This window comes from Protomyctophum parallelum (genome assembly GCF_964188405.1).
Source record: "Protomyctophum parallelum genome assembly, chromosome: 1".
Taxonomy (NCBI): Eukaryota; Metazoa; Chordata; class Actinopteri; order Myctophiformes; family Myctophidae; genus Protomyctophum; species Protomyctophum parallelum.
The window spans coordinates 83,834,940-83,857,328 of NC_139697.1; the positions used below are offsets into that span (position 1 = coordinate 83,834,940).

The window sequence follows — 22,389 nt, forward strand, 5'->3', positions numbered from 1 at the left end:
CTGTGAAACAAATTTGTGTAGCAAGCTTCTTGGATCTGGCAGCGTCAGGTTAATGGGCTATAGCCCATGGTCAAAAATGATGAAAAAATAGGTTAATTTTTTTTTCTCCAAAAATTCAAAAAACGATGGGCTATAACCCATGTTTTTTTTTTTTTTTTTTTTTTTTTTCAAATCCTCAAAAATGATGAAAAACTGCGTGCTATAGTATGCCGTACGGTATGGGCTATAGCCCATGTTCAAAAATGATGAAAAACAAGGTTAATATATTTTTTCAAAAATTCAAAAAATGATGGGCTATAACCCATGTTTCTTTTGTTTTTTTTAATCCTCAAAAATGATGAAAAACGGCGTGCTATAGTATGCCGTACGGTATGGGCTATAGCCCATGTTCAAAAATGATGAAAAACGAGTTTATTTATTTTTTTCAAAATTTCAAAAAACGATGGGCTATAACCCATGTTTTTTTTTTATAATTTTTTTCAAATCCTCAAAAATGATGAAAAACGGCGTGCTATAGTATGCCGTACGGTATGGGCTATAGCCCCTGTTCAAACAAACTATTGAATTCATGTCAATTGATTTGTCAGAGAGAGAGAGAGAGAAATAAATAATGAAAAAAGTGCATATAGTGTGATTGATTCAACTGGTTAAAGGGTAAATGCATGCGACTATATGCAAGTTTCCCCTTCATTAAAGATGGAATTGATTTTCCTCTAAGGTAAGCGCTGGCCTGTTATCCAGAGAAGAGCCAGGGACGGATTAACCCCTAGGAGGGCCCCTGGGCCGGTAATATTCGTGTTTTTATCATCTTTTTAACATGAATTTAACTAAATAAACAGCCAATGAAGGGCCCCAGTGGCCCTTTTCAGGGTGTCAAACCTAGTACCTCGCGGCCACGGCCCCACTGGCCCTAATTTGTCCCTGAGAAGAGCCCATTGCATGGGTAGTACCGGTATGCAAGTTCAGACCAATTGGTGTGCATGCATGCAAGAAGGGTGGACAACATGCAATCTGTCTGCTTTGCTGATTATTTCACATTGAAAATGTTTGTGTGCAAATTGATCTTAATTTCTATTTTTGTTGCAGAAATGGTTGCAATGGGAGGCAGGACTCGGTCCGTCTCATTGCCAATAGCGATGAGAGATACCGCACTATTTGCCTAGATACTCGGCCATTCTCTTTGCCCATGTGCAAACGTAATTGTTTTGTTCTAATAAAGTTTCCCCCCCTGGCCCCCACACATGTAATACGTTCATTATTAATGAAGCTAAGGCAAGAGTGCTTAAAACAGTTGTTTACCAACAGCAGGTATATAACCAATCAGTATGGAGATTTATTTTTTACAGAGCAGGACACATTAACATTACTTGATAAAGACCTTTACCTAAACCGTTATGTAACACAGCCAACATGGCAACCCGCAAATGGCAACCCATGTCAACTGTCAATCAAGGCAGTATAAAGTTCCTACACTGCTCACTCCCACCTCATGCAAGATGGCCGAAATGTTTGGCATGGCAGCAGCAGCAGGTTCCTGTTCACTGTGACAGTCCTTGGTTACTCTTCGGTGAGTTATATAGGCTTGGTGTCTTAACTTGGATCAACAGGTTAACTGTTTGTTTATATTGAAAGTTTTTGACTCTCAGAGCTGTAAGTGTCCATTTGGTTAAACATGTTACAGTCAGAGTTACAGACCTGTCAGGGTAAAATTGGTATTGTCACAAACTCACAATACAATGTTGGACTTAAAGTTAATATTCAAAGCTGAGGGAAAAACATATTTCAAAAGTTGGGGTGGAAATGTATATATTAAAGTAAGCTTGGGGGAGGGATGTTAAGTTGTAAAATGTGGGTTGTGGGGGCTGACAAGGCTATACAGCCACATGTGTTTCTAATGTGATGTAGGCCTACATAACACTAATGACACTTATCTTTTCTCTTCATGTAATTCCAGAATATGAAGAGTCCCGAGACCAGTGGCGTAGGCAGCACCAAGCCCTGGGCCCTGAGACGAGCCATCTCCGTGGGCCCCACAGCCCCACCAATTTAGGCTTCTGAGGACCCCCACCCTGGAGCCCGTGTGAAGTGTCCCAGACCGATGCCCCCCTCCCTGCACAAGACATTGAGGTAGGAACTGTACGCTATAGCTGCTACTGGTGAAGAGCTGCTTGCTGCGCAGTGAGTACAAATCTTGTTTATTGTCCTTTGCTGTGGCTGGTGTGGTTCTGGTTCTGCAGGGTACTGATGGTGTTGCTCTCGTTTGCGTTCCGGCTTCCTGCGGTTGCGTTGCGTCGGGCTGCCTGCTGTTGCGCTCGTTTGCGTTGCGTCTTTTGCGTCGACTGCCACAATTTCGTCCGGTTCCGTCATTTCACCATTTCCCCTAACTTGTGGACACTGCCCGTCATCTGCAGAAGAACGTGATTGTTCAAGGTAAGGATCTGTTTGTATTCTTTGCTGCTGGTAGGGTAGGGCTGGTAGGGTAGGGCTCCTATCCTAGGGTAGGTTTTTGCGTTGCATCGCAAACTAAGCACTTTGGCACAGGCATGGAGCTCCTGGTTTACTGGGATGGGGTTCGATTCCCTGCTGCGCCCTGCTGATTACATTTAATCTGTTAAACGGGCATCCTTTAGCACAATAGAGCTTTAACCTATGACCGTATAAGACTCTCACAATGGTGGTCAGTGGCTCAAATGGGTCTGAGAGGCTAAATGGCCTCAAATGGTGGTCCGTGGCTCAGATGGGTCTGAGAGGCTAAATGTCATCAGATGGTGGTCCGTGGCTCAAATGGGTCTGAGAGGCTAAATGGCCTCAAATGGTGGTCCGTGGCTCAGATGGGTCTGAGAGGCTAAATGTCATCAGATGGTGGTCCGTGGCTCAAATGGGTCTGAGAGGCTAAATGTCATCAAATGGTGGTCCGTGGCTCAGATGGGTCTGAGAGGCTAAATGTCATCAGATGGTGGTCCGTGGCTCAAATGGGTCTGAGAGGCTAAATGTCATCAAATGGTGGTTCCGTGGCTCAGATGGGTCTGAGAGGCTAAATGTCATCAAATGGTGGTTCCGTGGCTCAAATGGGTCTGAGAGGCTAAATGTCATCAGATGGTGGTCCGTGGCTCAAATGGGTCTCAGAGGCTAAATGGCCTCAAATGGTCGTCCGTGGCTCAAATACTGAATAATCGACTAGAGGTGAAAAGAGTTGTGTGGTAGGTAAAAAGGACAAACATTCTGTGGAATTGGCGGGAAACGATCCCGGGCACTCATGTTAACAAAGCAGTCACTAACCACCCCACTACATTAATACATCATCAGCATTGTACAAACAAAGGATCAAAAGTAGCAATCTTCTACATTCTCTAATTGTGTCGTTTTTATTTTTAATTAAGCAGATGCTTAATTAAACTATTGAGAGTGTAAAGATCTACTATTGGGGTCCATTTGGTTACCTAACTTAAATTGCTCTGTATTGTGACAGTAATCATTGCTATAGTGTGTGTTCAGTAACTGTGTTAAATAGCTCTATAGTGTGACAGTAATCATTGCTATAGACTATAGTATAGTGTGTGTTCAGTAACGGTGTTAATTAGTTCTATAGTGTGACAGTAATCATTGCTATAGTGTGTGTTCAGTGGAATTGTAATGTAACGGACACAATTGGAACTGGAACATTAAGCTCATAAATAGCTTAATGTTCCTTTTCTATGTATTAAAGAGCTGGAGAGACAGGAATATTCCTGTTACTGAACACTTAACACTGTTACTGGACACACACACTATAGCAATTATTACTGTCACAATAACTTTGTAATGCTACTGATGTTTGTGTGCAACATTTGAGCTGACAGGCCTTTTTATGTCAATCAATCAAGTCACCTTAATTCAAGTGATAGATTATATACAGGGGCATGCTGTACGGCGTACGGCATACTATAGCACGCCGTTTTTCATCATTTTTGAGGATTTGAAAAAAATTAAAAAAAAATGAAAAAACATGGGTTATAGCCCATCGTTTTTTTAATTTTTGAAAAAAGAAATTAACCTCGTTTTTCATCATTTTTGAACATGGGCTATAGCCCATACCGTTCGGCATACTATAGCACGATGTTTTTCATCATTTTTGAGGATTTGAAAAAAATGAAAAAACAAACAAAACATGGGTTATAGCCCATCGTTTTTTGAAATTTTGAAAAAAAGAAATTACCTCGTTTTTCATCATTTTTGAACATGGGCTATAGCCCATACCGTACGGCATACTATAGCACGCCGTTTTTCAACATTTTTGAGGATTTTTGATTTTTTGACCATTTTTTGACCATCCCACTGAGCAATAGCCGGCTATTAGACGTGCGTCTAAAAATGGGATAAAAAACGTCTAAAAATAGACGTCCAAAAATGTCTAAAAATAGACGTCTAAAACACGTCTATTTTTAGAAGTTTTTTATCCCATTTTTAGACGCTCGTCTAATAGCCCATACCGTACGGCATACTATAGCACGCCGTTTTTCATCATTTTTGAGGATTTGAAAAAATAAATAAAAATAAAATAAAAACATGGGTTATAGCCCATCGTTTTTTGAAATTTTGAAAACAAAAATTAACCTCGTTTTTCATCATTTTTGAACATGGGCTATAGCCCATACCGTACGGCATACTATACACTGACACGAAACAAGACAGGAACGCCCAAAAACGTCACAGCCGGTTATTTAACAAGACAGGAACGCCCAAAAACATCACATCCGGTCTTTTACCCAGGGCAGAATTTTCTATGGCTGCCAATGCAACTTTTTCCAATCCTTAATCACATACGGACAAACATCTATGCCGATAATATCTAACTTGCGGAGGTAGCGTGCCTTGTCCGCGGGCAACAGATCTTTCAACGTATGGCATTGCAAATACGTTTGATAATCGCTACTCTGCGCAATATTGTTTTGAAAATGCCGCAAATTGCATTGCAGTGAACGAGAGCAAATCACAAATCACAAATCTTACCCCGGGGGGTGGGCGGAGCCGCGGAGTCGCAGGTGACGCCCCTCCCTGCGCTCTGATGACGCGTTGTTATGTCAATGTATAGCACGCCGTTTTTCATCATTTTTGAGGATTTGAAAAAATTTAAAAAAAAAACACAAAAACATGGGTTATAGCCCATCGTTTTTTGAAAATTTGAAAAAAATAATTAACCTCGTTTTTCATCATTTTTGAACAGGGGCTATAACCCATACCGTACGGCATACTATAGCACGCCGTTTTTCATCATTTTTGAGGATTTGAAAAAAATGAAAAAAAAAAAAAAACATGGGTTATAGCCCATCGTTTTTTGATTTTTTTATTATTTTTTTAATCCTCGTTTTTCATCATTTTTGACCATCCCACTGAGCAATAGCCGGCTATTAGACGTGCGTCTAAAAATGGGATAAAAAACGTCTAAAAATAGACGTCTAAAAAAGTCTAAAAATAGACGTCTAAAAAACGTCTAAAAATAGACGTCTAAAACACGTCTATTTTTAGACGTGTTTTAGACGTCTATTTTTAGACGTTTTTTATCCCATTTTTAGACGCTCGTCTAATAGCCCATACCGTACGGCATACTATAGCACGCCATTTTTCATCATTTTTGAGGATTTGAATTTTTTTTTTTTTAAACAAAAAAACATGGGTTATAGCCCATCGTTTTTTGAATTTTTGGAGAAAAAAAAATTAACCTCGTTTTTCATCATTTTTGAACATGGGCTAAAGCCCATACCGTACGGCATACTATAGCATGCCGTTTTTCTACATTTTTGAGGATTTGAAAAAAAAAAAAACATGGGTTATAGCCCATCGTTTTTTGAAATGTTGAAAAAAAAATGTACCTCGTTTTTCATCATTTTTGAACAGGGGCTAAAGCCCATACCGTACGGCATACTATAGCACGCCGTTTTTCATCATTTTTGAGGATTTGAAAAAAATGAAGAAATAAAACATGGGTTATAGCCCATCATTTTTTTAAATTTTGGAAAAAAAATTAACCTAGTTTTTCATCATTTTTGAACATGGGCTATAGCCCATACCGTACGGCATACTATAGCACGCCGTTTTTCATCATTTTTGAGGATTTGATAAAAAAAAACAAAAAAAACAAACATGGGTTATAGCCCATAGTTTTTTGAAATTTTGAAAAAAATAATTAACCTAGTTTTTCATCATTTTTGAACAGGGGCTATAGCCCATACCGTACGGCATACTATAGCACGCCGTTTTTCATCATTTTTGAGGATTAAAAAAAAACAAAAACAAAAAAAACATGGGTTATAGCCCATCGTTTTTTGAAATTTTGAAATAAAAATGTACCTCGTTTTTCATCATTTTTGAACAGGGGCTAAAGCCCATACCGTACGGCATACTATAGCACGCCGTTTTTCATCATTTTTGAGGATTTGAAAAAAATGTAAAAAAAAACAAAAAAACATGGGTTATAGCCCATCGTTTTTTGAAATTTTGAAAAAAAAATGTACCTCGTTTTTCATCATTTTTGAACAGGGGCTAAAGCCCATACCGTACGGCATACTATAGCACGCCGTTTTTCATCATTTTTGAGGATTTGAAAAAAAAAAGAAAAAAAAAAAAACATGGGTTATAGCCCATCGTTTTTTGAAAATTTGAAAAAAAAAATTACCTCGTTTTTCATCATTTTTGAACAGGGGCTAAAGCCCATACCGTACGGCATACTATAGCACGCCGTTTTTCATCATTTTTGAGGATTTGAAAAAAATGAAAAAAAAAAAAACATGGGTTATAGCCCATAGTTTTTTGAAATTTTGAAAAAAAAACATTAACCTCGTTTTTCATCATTTTTGAACATGGGCTAAAGCCCATACCGTACGGCATACTATAGCACGCCGTTTTTCATCATTTTTGAGGATTTAAAAAAAAAAAAAAAGAAAAAAAAAAACATGGGTTATAGCCCATCGTTTTTTTAAATTTTGAAAAAAATATGTACCTCGTTTTTCATCATTTTTGAACAGGGGCTAAAGCCCATACCGTACGGCATACTATATATAGCACGCCGTTTTTCATCATTTTTGAGGATTTGAAAAAAAAAACAAAAAAAAAACATGGGTTATAGCCCATCGTTTTTTGAAATTTTGAAAAAAAAATGTACCTCGTTTTTCATCATTTTTGAACAGGGGCTAAAGCCCATACCGTACGGCATACTATAGCACGCCGTTTTTCATCATTTTTGAGGATTAAAAAAAAAAATAAATAAAAAATAAACATGGGTTATAGCCCATCGTTTTTTGAAAATTTGAAAAAAAAAAATTACCTCGTTTTTCATCATTTTTGAACAGGGGCTAAAGCCCATACCGTACGGCATACTATAGCACGCCGTTTTTCATCATTTTTGAGGATTTGAAAAAAATGAAAAAAAAACAAACATGGGTTATAGCCCATAGTTTTTTGAAATTTTGAAAAAAAAACATTAACCTCGTTTTTCATCATTTTTGAACATGGGCTAAAGCCCATACCGTACGGCATACTATAGCACGCCGTTTTTCATCATTTTTGAGGATTTGAAAAAACAAAAAAAAAAAAAAAAAAAAACATGGGTTATAGCCCATCGTTTTTTGAAATTTTGAAAAAAAAATGTACCTCGTTTTTCATCATTTTTGAACAGGGGCTAAAGCCCATACCGTACGGCATACTATAGCACGCAGTTTTTCATCATTTTTGAGGATTTAAAAAAAAAACAAAAAAAAAACATGGGTTATAGCCCATCATTTTTTGAAATTAAAAAAAAAAAAATTACCTAGTTTTTCATCATTTTTGAACATGGGCTATAGCCCATACCGTACGGCATACTATAGCACGCCGTTTTTCATCATTTTTGAGGATTTGAAAAAAAAAAAAAAAAAAAAAAAACATGGGTTATAGCCCATCGTTTTTTTAAATTTTGAAAAAAAAATGTACCTCGTTTTTCATCATTTTTGAACAGGGGCTAAAGCCCATACCGTACGGCATACTATAGCACGCCGTTTTTCATCATTTTTGAGGATTTGAAAAAAACAAAAAACAAAAAAAAACATGGGTTATAGCCCATCGTTTTTAGAAATTTTGAAAAAAAAATGTACCTCGTTTTTCATCATTTTTGAACAGGGGCTAAAGCCCATACCGTACGGCATACTATAGCACGCCGTTTTTCATCATTTTTGAGGATTTGAAAAAAATGAAAAAAAAAAACATGGGTTATAGCCCATCATTTTTTGAAATTTTGGAAAAAAAAATTACCTAGTTTTTCATCATTTTTGAACATGGGCTATAGCCCATACCGTACGGCATACTATAGCACGCCGTTTTTCATCATTTTTGAGGATTTGATAAAAAAAATAAAAAAAAATAAACATGGGTTATAGCCCATAGTTTTTTGAAATTTTGAAAAAAATAATTAACCTAGTTTTTCATCATTTTTGAACAGGGGCTATAGCCCATACCGTACGGCATACTATAGCACGCCGTTTTTCATCATTTTTGAGGATAAAAAAAAAAAAAAAAAAAAAAACATGGGTTATAGCCCATCGTTTTTTGAAATTTTGAAAAAAAAATGTACCTCGTTTTTCATCATTTTTGAACAGGGGCTAAAGCCCATACCGTACGGCATACTATAGCACGCCGTTTTTCATCATTTTTGAGGATTTGAAAAAAAAAAAAAAAAAAAAAACATGGGTTATAGCCCATCGTTTTTTGAAATTTTGAAAAAAAAATGTACCTAGTTTTTCATCATTTTTGAACAGGGGCTAAAGCCCATACCGTACGGCATACTATAGCACGCCGTTTTTCATCATTTTTGAGGATTAAAAAAAAAAAAAAAAAAAAAAAACATGGGTTATAGCCCATCGTTTTTTGAAATTTTGAAAAAAAAATGTACCTCGTTTTTCATCATTTTTGAACAGGGGCTAAAGCCCATACCGTACGGCATACTATAGCACGCCGTTTTTCATCATTTTTGAGGATTTGAAAAAAATGTAAAAAAAAACAAAAAAACATGGGTTATAGCCCATCGTTTTTTGAAATTTTGAAAAAAAAATGTACCTCGTTTTTCATCATTTTTGAACAGGGGCTAAAGCCCATACCGTACGGCATACTATAGCACGCCGTTTTTCATCATTTTTGAGGATTTGAAAAAAAAAACAAAAAAAAAAAAACATGGGTTATAGCCCATCGTTTTTTAAAAATTTGAAAAAAAAAATTACCTCGTTTTTCATCATTTTTGAACAGGGGCTAAAGCCCATACCGTACGGCATACTATAGCACGCCGTTTTTCATCATTTTTGAGGATTTGAAAAAAATGAAAAAAAAAAAAACATGGGTTATAGCCCATAGTTTTTTGAAATTTTGAAAAAAAAACATTAACCTCGTTTTTCATCATTTTTGAACATGGGCTAAAGCCCATACCGTACGGCATACTATAGCACGCCGTTTTTCATCATTTTTGAGGATTTGAAAAAAAAAAAAAAAAAAAAAAAAACATGGGTTATAGCCCATCGTTTTTTTAAATTTTGAAAAAAATATGTACCTCGTTTTTCATCATTTTTGAACAGGGGCTAAAGCCCATACCGTACGGCATACTATATATAGCACGCCGTTTTTCATCATTTTTGAGGATTTGAAAAAAAAAACAAAAAAAAAACATGGGTTATAGCCCATCGTTTTTTGAAATTTTGAAAAAAAAATGTACCTCGTTTTTCATCATTTTTGAACAGGGGCTAAAGCCCATACCATACGGCATACTATAGCACGCCGTTTTTCATCATTTTTGAGGATTTAAAAAAAAAAAAAAAAAAAAAAAAACATGGGTTATAGCCCATCGTTTTTTGAAATTTTGAAAAAAAAATGTACCTCGTTTTTCATCATTTTTGAACAGGGGCTAAAGCCCATACCGTACGGCATACTATAGCACGCCGTTTTTCATCATTTTTGAGGATTTGAAAAAAATGAAGAAATAAAACATGGGTTATAGCCCATCATTTTTTTAAATTTTGGAAAAAAAATTAACCTAGTTTTTCATCATTTTTGAACATGGGCTATAGCCCATACCGTACGGCATACTATAGCACGCCGTTTTTCATCATTTTTGAGGATTTGATAAAAAAAAACAAAAAAAACAAACATGGGTTATAGCCCATAGTTTTTTGAAATTTTGAAAAAAATAATTAACCTAGTTTTTCATCATTTTTGAACAGGGGCTATAGCCCATACCGTACGGCATACTATAGCACGCCGTTTTTCATCATTTTTGAGGATAAAAAAAAAAAAAAAAAAAAAAAAACATGGGTTATAGCCCATCGTTTTTTGAAAATTTGAAAAAAAAAAGTACCTCGTTTTTCATCATTTTTGAACAGGGGCTAAAGCCCATACCGTACGGCATACTATAGCACGCCGTTTTTCATCATTTTTGAGGATTTGAAAAAAATGTAAAAAAAAACAAAAAAACATGGGTTATAGCCCATCGTTTTTTGAAATTTTGAAAAAAAAATGTACCTCGTTTTTCATCATTTTTGAACAGGGGCTAAAGCCCATACCGTACGGCATACTATAGCACGCCGTTTTTCATCATTTTTGAGGATTTGAAAAAAAAAACAAAAAAAAAAAAACATGGGTTATAGCCCATCGTTTTTTGAAAATTTGAAAAAAAAAATTACCTCGTTTTTCATCATTTTTGAACAGGGGCTAAAGCCCATACCCAGAGCCTTAGAAATAGACAGAGTTATGCAAACTCCGTTCATTTCATGGGGCCGGCATAATGGCGGCCTCTAGCGCTATTGGGGACCGGCTGGGGAATGCTGGGACGCTAATTAGGGACAGTTTCTGAACCGGATGTTGACAGAATGCATTGGATCTTAATGGAGTCCAGCGGACAAGGCATGAACAAACATCGATATTAATGACTATGCCCTTCTAAAAAATAATCGATGCTGACAGATGAAAGAAGACATGTCACAGGTTATTTTCGGATACTATGTTTTATGATTTGCAAACGATATAATTATATTGACGTCTCGAAAGAGCACAATAAGAATTTCTGAGCGGACAGTATCGCGAGAATTCATTGACAAGCTGTTAAGAACTGAGATTCTCGCGATAACAGCCTATATGCATGTCTTTTAATACAAATAGCCTGTTATTATAAACAGATTTCATTTGAATCACCTTATCAATGTGTTTTAGTGTAATTTCGCTAAGATATGTAACCTATTGATGTTTCATATAAGTGAATGCTTTGTATTTGTATGTATTTTTTATTGTGTGTGTGTGTGTGTGTGTGTGTGTGTGTGTGTGTGTGTGTGTGTGTGTGTTACACCTAACACCAGCATCCCTGTAGAGCATGAGGACCAGACAGGATTGGATTGCCGTGTCACAGTATTTATTCAGGCTTGTACAGAATAGATGATATTAGAACATATGGTGTAAAAATACAATGGGACAGAATTACGGTTAAAAAATAAATAAACTTAACTAAATAATACAGCTATATAATGTATCTTTAAAATAAATATAATAAATAATATTTTGTTAATTGTAACGTACAGCCATTTCAGGGATATATACATTTGTGTACATGTGTTGTTATGCTACATGCTTTTATTTGCCATGTAGTAGGGCCTTCTACAGGCTGACGAGGGAATGTAACTTTATTTTCTGTGTCTTTGATCATTAGAGGTCATCATGACCTCAGGTCAATCAAGAGTAACCTTATTTCTGCCTTTGATGTCATGGACTCAGGTCAGGTCAATCAAGAGTGCATTAGCTGCACCTTTAGTGTTAATCAAGGGATTGTAAACCACTCCTCTGTTTAGAGAGGGAAAAGGGATTGCTCTTCTCTTCTCTTCATTCTACACTCACACTGACTGTGTTTGGACCTCACAGAGGCTTTGTTTGTGAGTACTTTGGAATGTTGGTGTTTTGTGTATGTTTAACTTTCTAAAGACACATTTCATGCAAGTTTATTTCATCATGCTTAAGAGACAATTAATGCAAGTTTATTTCATTGTGCTTTTGTTAGAGTAAAACATTTGCAGTTTATTGTTGCCAGATAAATTAATCTGTGTATTTGCATTGCTGTATTAGTACATTTCATGCATTTCATGTTTGTCAGATACATTTTTGATATGCATCTTTTTTCTGTATTTACAGTTTCACACTTTTATTCTTTATTAAACGGACATTTATGAAGAAGACGAGTGTTTGTGCTATCTGGTGATGCGTACACATACACGTGCTCAGGTTCCAGAATATGTGTACAGGATGAATGTTAGGCCACAGTGATATTTTATAAGATGACCAAAGAAAAACAAATCAGGATTCCATTAAAGTTGAAATGATTGGAGACAGAATGTAAACAGCTTAAGAGAATACGTCAATCAATATTCAAAACAAACTTGAAATTAATCTATCCCTCAACTTTGCCAACTCACTGCTCTCCTACAGCTTGGTTTTGCTGACCTGAATTTGGCAGAATTTGCTGGCTCAGGGAATACAACACGCAGATGTCTGCTAGAGGGCTATGATACCAAAAACACTCACCAGGACAATTCCATTCTCAAGGTAGGTGCTGTTTGAGCTGTGGTGTAGTTCCAGTAAAGCGTGCCAGTGTACAGGTTTCCTATCCTAAAAAACTGTTGATTAACACTGTAAGCATTCCCCATCAAAACTAACCAGTTGTCAAAAAGGTGCAAGATGGCTGACAGTAACCATTGTAGAACACACCATTGTTTGCTGACCTTAGCAAACCAAGTATTTCAACATTTACTGGGAAATGTGTGTAACCCAGATTTTCTTAAGAATTCTTCTCAAGAATAGTAATTAATGAAACCTGACCCAGCTTTTCATCCCTGCTAGCGGTCGGTCTGTCAAATATCTCTCAAAAGCTTGAATATGCAAGTCTGTAGTACTGTAAGTATATTCTATTCCCCTGGAGCCATAGCCAAGGCCTCCCAGAGCCGTAGTCACAGCAGGAGGACGGTTTATACAATAGTCACAGCAAGACCGCAGGTTAAATGTTATGTTGTGTAAAATCAAACACACTTTATGTTGTATAGAATTCTCATGCAAAAAAATATATTAATATATATTTTTTGTATTTTCTGTCTTTTGTATTAGGTGATCATCAGTACACAGCTCATGTCAGGAGACCCATGGTTTAAAACGTAAGTGTTTTGCAATATTTCATTACTTTTAAAGGTGGCTAAATATGGTTTGCATAATAGGTTTCCATCATGCATGGCAGAAAAAACAGCCTGAAAATAGCCAATCTACAAGCTCTCAATGTGTCATGTTTTCTGTGTGTCCATGAGCTAATCTCGCAAGCTGCTGGACTGTTCAGCTAAGATTGGGAACATCTTTAAGGTCACAATACCTGGTTCAAAAGTAATTTACTTTCCTATGAGTTCGCCCTTGTGACTGTAAACAAGTGATATGCCATCCCTATAGTGACGGTTGGGTACACCCAGAGCCGTATAATAGCTCCCTTAATGAACTGTACAAACAAACAAACAGCTACAGGGAGCCGGAGCATCGCCAAGGAGATCACACACACAGACGCCTGAGACGGCCGGGACATGTGCTGAGGATGGAGCACCATCGCACCACAAAGGTGGCCTTAACCCATTTAGGCCCGACGTTGAAATTTAAAAAATGTCTTTTCTGAAAAAAACATGTTTCTATGTCAGTTGTTCTCAAACATATTCATGTCAAGGAACCCCAAATATATATGACATTGGCCGCTGACCCCCATCTGAAAATTTGTAGTTCCAGGGACCCTCTCAGTAGCAAAGATTTGAGTTAAAAACTCGCTCTGAAAGAACATATATTCAAAGATTTCAGGCACATGTTCACGATTTTTCAAAAATAGCAGACATACAAGCTCATAGCGCGCCGAGCTTGTAGATCTGCTATTTTTCAATAGCTAAATTATAACAATGTTTAAAACACCAAAAGGGGTTCCCGCCCCAAAATGGGTTAAAGGGGGCATGACAATATAATTATTGTACTGTACATCAAGTTCATGTCGTGATAGCCTGGCCCAGCCCGTGTGGTTTCTGGTGTAGAGGGGTGCGTGTGCCAGTGAGGCAGATTTATGCAAAGTGTTCCAAAGAGCAAACTCAAACACTCTAGCAAAGACTCACTTTTAAAAAGGCTTTAATTTAACGACAGGCCATTAAAAACAATAAAACGCCAAAGATAAAATTATTCTTGACTTTCAAAAGAAATGTAAGATCAAGGCTTATTAACAATTTATAGAAATCAATCAATCAATTAATCAATGTCTAGTGAGCACTACAGACAAGCTCTCAGACTGCCCAACACCACACACCCTGATGTGGTGAGCATTCACGCACGCACAGGCGAACAACATGGCCGTGTGCCAAATTATAAATTAGGCTGTAGTCGTTGAAAACGGTGTGGTCGTTCCAAGGTTATTAAATCTCCCAATTTCCTATTCCAGCCAATCGGAGAGGAGAGCCAAGCCAGAGTGCTGGAGCTGGTTGGGGAGAAACCAGGTGATGTGAACCTGTGCTTCGTCTGTCGGGTGGAAACCTCATATGTCCAAAACTTTACTTTACGTTACTCTTCAGGATTCAAATTAAAAAATAGCAAAAGTAGCAGATCACCCAAGCGTCTTGCATTTCAAGCTTGGAGATCTGACTTTGTGTGGTGCTGTAGTATAATCAAGTAGGACGTTAATTTATGACACAAAAGGTTAGAGTAGACCATGGAGACGGCAACGGCTTATTTATGTGAAATGCACATACTTGGACTTGTCATCTTGTAACATCTCATGCTTCATTCTCGTCAACGGAAACCCATTCAGGGCTTCATGTTGACCTCCATTTTCTCTCCATTTTTCTACAGTCTTTGAGTTCAAACCCAGAGGCCATGTAGAGCTAGGGGAGAAACTGGGGATTTTAAGGCAAAGGTGAGACTTTTCCATTTAAACATTCTCCACAATATCTGCTGTCCATTGTCTTGTAAAGTTTTAATGATTTTGTGTAGCTATTGTGTTATTTCGTAGTGTTATTAATTACACATATTATGTACCGGTAATCTTCACATAAATCAGATATTTTATTTGGAATGAGGTTTGTGTTTAACTTTGTAGATGACACAGTCAGATCACTCTCTCTGGTATTTGCCCTGTCTAATATTGTAGCTAATTTTCATTTCCTCTCTAGCGTGTAAAACAGTGTCCCCTAATACTTGTGTATTAAAACTATTAAACAAATCCCAGGATGTAGGAAAGAAATTACCAAATACATTTTTGACGGCAACTCCTGTCATGACCTTAATGGAACATTTTCTGTGCATTTTTCTACTGTCCAGAATAACTTTTATACTGATTGTGCTGCATGGTGTGTATAAACCATTAATTATGGATTGTTTTATCTTCCAGGAATCTGGCCCATATCTCTGGCCACCGGTCGTATTATCTGAGGGGAGTGGGAGCCAGATTGCAGACCGCTCTGCAGAACTTTGCCTTGGACATGTTACAACGGCGGGTAAGTCTTGTGTGTGGCAAAGACAACTATGAAGTCTAGATATGAACGTGTGTAGTCATTTTCCTCTACTTGACTGACTGCACAACATCAGGCCTCTTGTTTGTCTTGCCACATCTACAGGGCTTCATCCCCATGGTGGTGCCAGACATTTTGAAAGGAGCCGTTTTCGTGAGTACCAGAACCTTGCTCTCGGCCTGGGTTGCCGGCGTGGTGGACCGGGCACCCTAAGCTGCTATGCTGCGTGCCACTTCCTATCTCTCCGCATTTCATGTCACTCTACTGTCCTATCAATAAAAGCATGAAATCCCAAAAACTAATCTTTAAAAAAAACTCTCTCTCCCCATGCCTTCGGCCTAGTGGAGACAAAAATAACTTTTCTCTCCCATTTGACCTTGACCTCAAATTAGTTGGGTTGACATACCTGGATATCGTTGTAGGACGCACAACAAGCTAGAAACGCGTCACTTCTTCACGCTGCATTTTCAAGCTTTACTTGCAGCTCTGCTATTTCTTATGCTTTTGGATGACGCTGTAGTATGGTCAAGTATTAGGCCAAGTAGGGTATTAAATTACGAGGAAAAAAACCGCCCACAAGTTAGATTAGCATGTGGAGAGAAGAGGTTTCTGCCCGACAGCAATGATATACACAGCCCCTCCTCCTTTTCCTTTCCTCTTTCTCTCGGTCGTCCCCTTCCAGGAGGGCTGTGGTATGCAGCCCAATGCTCATCGCAAAGGTTGACCCCTCGTCTCGGGTAGCAACAGCAAACAGATGATGCACAGCAGCGTGCAGCAGGTGAAGATCACGTGATGCAGGAAGTAGTTTGGTGTATTTGAGTCGGAGCTCAGTCAGGTCTGTCACTCTTCTGAGACAGGAGGGTGAGGTCTGTAAGAAAGAAAGTAATGCTAATGACTATACTGTATATTTTAAAAGAAAATGAAGTCCGCACAGCAGCTCTGCTCCACAGTGTTTTGTTTATTTAAATAACAAAGTGACAAAAAGTCACTTTATCAGTTTAAATGAACAAAACACTGTGGAGCAGAGCTGCTGTGCCGACTTCCTTTTCTTTTTAACTGCATCTGCCTTTGTCTAGCACCAGCGAGGGACTGGGTGTGCGCAACCCTCTTGTTTTTTAAACGTTTTTTATACTGTATATATTACCATGGCAATGCATAATAATAATAATGACTACAACTGCACTCTGTCGAGTGCCAACTTGCGAGTTGCACTCAAGTAGTACTAGTGCACAAGCAGAGCGTGCAAGTAATCCCGACTGCTACGAACTTACTATCAGCCCCTCTGTAAAATATTGAAATTAAATACTAAAACAACAAATAAACCTTTAAAGAAATCCGACATTAATATAAAATACAATTATTTTGTTTAAAACAGTTTTAAGTTATAGAATATGACCACCATGACATCATACATACATACCACTTTTGGTCCAACCGACCACAATACTTGTGCGCTCTGCTTGTGCAAGTAATAATAATGCATTTTCATGTGGGGGTAAAAAATGTCATCCAATCGGGAGAGTAAAAACTAGTAGTAGTAGTAACTCATATTACTAATAGTAATTTACTACCAATACTACTACAAATAGTATTGACTAATAACTTCATGTAACTTTACGGCTATTTCTGAAAGATGTAACTAATAATGTATGTTCTTAACCTTTGCAGCCATGTCCTGGAAACATTGACTGTTGGTGACACGTTGGTGTTGACTGGCAAGCCTGGACCTAGTTCACAACAAAGCAAAAAAAAGATAAGTATTTTTGTTCCGATTCAAAGCAAAGAATCGCACCGTGTGAAGTGAGTGGTGCAACTCTGTGTGTGAATCACACCGTGTGAAGTGAGTGGTGCAACTCTGTGTGTCATTTCTCTACCGAAACGGTAGAGAAATGACAGTTACCATGTTATGTGGGGGTCCCTCTACTGTACTGTCACTGTACTGTACTGGCACACCCGAAAGCATCATATATACAGTTAATATGTGCATGTGTGTTTGTGTGTGCGTTAGGTTGCGCACAGGTGGTGAAAAACAACCATGTTTTCGTGCTCATACCCAGACACCCGGCCACCCAGTTACCAACACGCATAGTTTCAAGTGTAGCCCATCATGTGTCTCAGCAGATAAGGTCTGGCTGGTTAACTCCAGGGCACTAGAGTGCAGTTTAGATGAGTGGTGTGGTTGAGACATGCTGCTGGTGGGGTGTGTAAAATTAAATGCAAGGAACTGAAATGAGGCTGACTGGCATACCTGAGTGAACTACAGGGATGCCTACTGCTTCCATAGCCAGGAGCAAAGTGTTGGACAGCCATTTTGGTGGCATAGCAGCGAAAATAATTTAGTCCCTCGTTTGTGCCGAATCTGGGTTGAACATGGTTTTGTCCCTCTGGTGTTGTGGGTGTGAACTTTGTTGACATTAAGGAAGTATTTAGACAGCTACATGGGTATCTTGGTGGTGTAGCGTGCTTGTTGGTAACTGAACACATTAAGTTCCAAAGTAATTTGTAATAATTACATTCAATCATCAAATAACAAATTATTACCCATTAGACACATGACACACATGACATTTTTATTCGATTACTTCATGGTGGTATGAAAGACTATTAAATAATGTTTTATACTTGGTACAGAATTTACCATCTAAAAATACTATAATAATAATAATAGATTATGAAGAAAACTAGACTTGACATTCTGTATTAAAATTGGTGTTATGATTAAAATAAGGACGTTCGACATTATCGACTCGGCTACATTGACTGAATGAGTGAAAGGCAACAGCCCGGCTTTTAATGGTCTTAAATCCCTTTATTTTAGAGCGTTTTGTAGTTATAGTACAACATAAACATTACAGAGACTTTAGTTGTCACTGTACAATACTTTAAAACAGTTGTCATTTTGCATACATACCTAAAATTGCCGATATCCGCGGCGCTCTCGTTCAAAACAATGTACTTCAGCTCCAGGCTCTGTCCCTAATCGAGCTCCCAGTAAGAGCGCAGCTGTGCGCACGAGCGCTTCCGGGATCACGTGGCCGGGCTGTTCTGTGCCCCCTCACTAACAGAACTCTTCTATTATACGGCTCTGCCCATACCGTACGGCATACTATAGCACGCCGTTTTTCATCATTTTTGAGGATTTGAAAAAAAAGAAAAAAAAAAAAACATGGGTTATAGCCCATAGTTTTTTGAAATTTTGAAAAAAAAACATTAACCTCGTTTTTCATCATTTTTGAACATGGGCTAAAGCCCATACCGTACGGCATACTATAGCACGCCGTTTTTCATCATTTTTGAGGATTTGAAAAAAAAAAAAAAAAAAAAAAAAACATGGGTTATAGCCCATCGTTTTTTTAAATTTTGAAAAAAATATGTACCTCGTTTTTCATCATTTTTGAACAGGGGCTAAAGCCCATACCGTACGGCATACTATATATAGCACGCCGTTTTTCATCATTTTTGAGGATTTGAAAAAAAAACCAAAAAAAAAACATGGGTTATAGCCCATCGTTTTTTGAAATTTTGAAAAAAAAATGTACCTCGTTTTTCATCATTTTTGAACAGGGGCTAAAGCCCATACCATACGGCATACTATAGCACGCCGTTTTTCATCATTTTTGAGGATTTGAAAAAAAAAAAAAAAAAAAAAAAAACATGGGTTATAGCCCATCGTTTTTTGAAAATTTGAAAAAAAAAAATTACCTCGTTTTTCATCATTTTTGAACAGGGGCTAAAGCCCATACCGTACGGCATACTATAGCACGCCGTTTTTCATCATTTTTGAGGATTTGAAAAAAATGAAAAAAAAACAAACATGGGTTATAGCCCATAGTTTTTTGAAATTTTGAAAAAAAAACATTAACCTCGTTTTTCATCATTTTTGAACATGGGCTAAAGCCCATACCGTACGGCATACTATAGCACGCCGTTTTTCATCATTTTTGAGGATTTGAAAAAAAAAAAAAAAAAAAAAAAAAAAACATGGGTTATAGCCCATCGTTTTTTGAAATTTTGAAAAAAAAATGTACCTCGTTTTTCATCATTTTTGAACAGGGGCTAAAGCCCATACCGTACGGCATACTATAGCACGCAGTTTTTCATCATTTTTGAGGATTTAAAAAAAAAACAAAAAAAAAACATGGGTTATAGCCCATCATTTTTTGAAATTAAAAAAAAAAAAAATTACCTAGTTTTTCATCATTTTTGAACATGGGCTATAGCCCATACCGTACGGCATACTATAGCACGCCGTTTTTCATCATTTTTGAGGATTTGAAAAAAAAAAAAAAAAAAAAAAAAACATGGGTTATAGCCCATCGTTTTTTGAAAATTTGAAGAAAAAAAAATTACCTCGTTTTTCATCATTTTTGAACAGGGGCTAAAGCCCATACCGTACGGCATACTATAGCACGCCGTTTTTCATCATTTTTGAGGATTTGAAAAAAATGAAAAAAAAACAAACATGGGTTATAGCCCATAGTTTTTTGAAATTTTGAAAAAAAAACATTAACCTCGTTTTTCATCATTTTTGAACATGGGCTAAAGCCCATACCGTACGGCATACTATAGCACGCCGTTTTTCATCATTTTTGAGGATTTGGAAAAAAAAAAAAAAAAAAAAAAAACATGGGTTATAGCCCATCGTTTTTTTAAATTTTGAAAAAAAAATGTACCTCGTTTTTCATCATTTTTGAACAGGGGCTAAAGCCCATACCGTACGGCATACTATAGCACGCCGTTTTTCATCATTTTTGAGGATTTGAAAAAAAAAAAAAAAAAAAAAAAACATGGGTTATAGCCCATCGTTTTTTGAAAATTTGAAAAAAAAAAATTACCTCGTTTTTCATCATTTTTGAACAGGGGCTAAAGCCCATACCGTACGGCATACTATAGCACGCCGTTTTTCATCATTTTTGAGGATTTGAAAAAAATGAAAAAAAAACAAACATGGGTTATAGCCCATAGTTTTTTGAAATTTTGAAAAAAAAACATTAACCTCGTTTTTCATCATTTTTGAACATGGGCTAAAGCCCATACCGTACGGCATACTATAGCACGCCGTTTTTCATCATTTTTGAGGATTTGAAAAAAAAAAAAAAAAAAAAAAAAAAAACATGGGTTATAGCCCATCGTTTTTTGAAATTTTGAAAAAAAAATGTACCTCGTTTTTCATCATTTTTGAACAGGGGCTAAAGCCCATACCGTACGGCATACTATAGCACGCAGTTTTTCATCATTTTTGAGGATTTAAAAAAAAAACAAAAAAAAAACATGGGTTATAGCCCATCATTTTTTGAAATTAAAAAAAAAAAAAATTACCTAGTTTTTCATCATTTTTGAACATGGGCTATAGCCCATACCGTACGGCATACTATAGCACGCCGTTTTTCATCATTTTTGAGGATTTGAAAAAAAAAAAAAAAAAAAACATGGGTTATAGCCCATCGTTTTTTTAAATTTTGAAAAAAAAATGTACCTCGTTTTTCATCATTTTTGAACAGGGGCTAAAGCCCATACCGTACGGCATACTATAGCACGCCGTTTTTCATCATTTTTGAGGATTTGAAAAAAAAAAAAAAAAAAAAAAAACATGGGTTATAGCCCATCGTTTTTTGAAAATTTGAAAAAAAAAAATTACCTCGTTTTTCATCATTTTTGAACAGGGGCTAAAGCCCATACCGTACGGCATACTATAGCACGCCGTTTTTCATCATTTTTGAGGATTTGAAAAAAATGAAAAAAAAACAAACATGGGTTATAGCCCATAGTTTTTTGAAATTTTGAAAAAAAAACATTAACCTCGTTTTTCATCATTTTTGAACATGGGCTAAAGCCCATACCGTACGGCATACTATAGCACGCCGTTTTTCATCATTTTTGAGGATTTAAAAAAAAAAAAAAAAAAAAACATGGGTTGTAGCCCATCGTTTTTTGAAATTTTGAAAAAAAAATGTACCTCGTTTTTCATCATTTTTGAACAGGGGCTAAAGCCCATACCGTACGGCATACTATAGCACGCAGTTTTTCATCATTTTTGAGGATTTAAAAAAAAAACAAAAAAAAAACATGGGTTATAGCCCATCATTTTTTGAAATTTAAAAAAAAAAAAACATGGGTTATAGCCCATCGTTTTTAGAAATTTTGAAAAAAAAATGTACCTCGTTTTTCATCATTTTTGAACAGGGGCTAAAGCCCATACCGTACGGCATACTATAGCACGCCGTTTTTCATCATTTTTGAGGATTTGAAAAAAATGAAAAAAAAAAACATGGGTTATAGCCCATCATTTTTTGAAATTTTGGAAAAAAAAATTACCTCGTTTTTCATCATTTTTGAACATGGGCTATAGCCCATACCGTACGGCATACTATAGCACGCCGTTTTTCATCATTTTTGAGGATTTGATAAAAAAAAAAAAAAAAAAAAACATGGGTTATAGCCCATCGTTTTTTGAAATTTTGAAAAAAAAATGTACCTCGTTTTTCATCATTTTTGAACAGGGGCTAAAGCCCATACCGTACGGCATACTATAGCACGCCGTTTTTCATCATTTTTGAGGATTTGAAAAAAATGAAAAAAAAAAAAACATGGGTTATAGCCCATAGTTTTTTGAAATTTTGAAAAAAAAACATTAACCTCGTTTTTCATCATTTTTGAACATGGGCTAAAGCCCATACCGTACGGCATACTATAGCACGCCGTTTTTCATCATTTTTGAGGATTTGAAAAAAAAAAAAAAAAAAAAAACATGGGTTATAGCCCATCGTTTTTTGAAATTTTGAAAAAAAAATGTACCTAGTTTTTCATCATTTTTGAACAGGGGCTAAAGCCCATACCGTACGGCATA

General features: G+C 36.7%; 1 protein-coding gene and 1 long non-coding RNA gene across 2 annotated transcripts; one reads left to right on the forward strand and one right to left on the reverse strand.

Moving 5' to 3' along the window:
- Window positions 1–14,152: 14,152 nt before the first annotated feature.
- Window positions 14,153–17,271, reverse strand: LOC310856936. The gene is made up of 2 exons (XR_014569111.1): window positions 17,203–17,271; window positions 14,153–16,410 (listed from the first exon to the last, which is right to left on the reverse strand). It is a non-coding gene; the product is annotated as an uncharacterized lncRNA (long non-coding RNA).
- Window positions 14,160–15,755, forward strand: LOC310856930 (serine--tRNA ligase, mitochondrial-like; the record flags this gene model as incomplete). The annotated part of the gene is made up of 5 exons (XM_083762486.1): window positions 14,160–14,353; window positions 14,477–14,531; window positions 14,884–14,947; window positions 15,422–15,527; window positions 15,648–15,755. The coding sequence occupies exons 1-5, from the start codon at window positions 14,294–14,296 to the stop codon at window positions 15,753–15,755; spliced, it is 393 nt and encodes a 130-aa protein (XP_083618612.1). The 5' UTR covers window positions 14,160–14,293.
- Window positions 17,272–22,389: the final 5,118 nt, after the last annotated feature.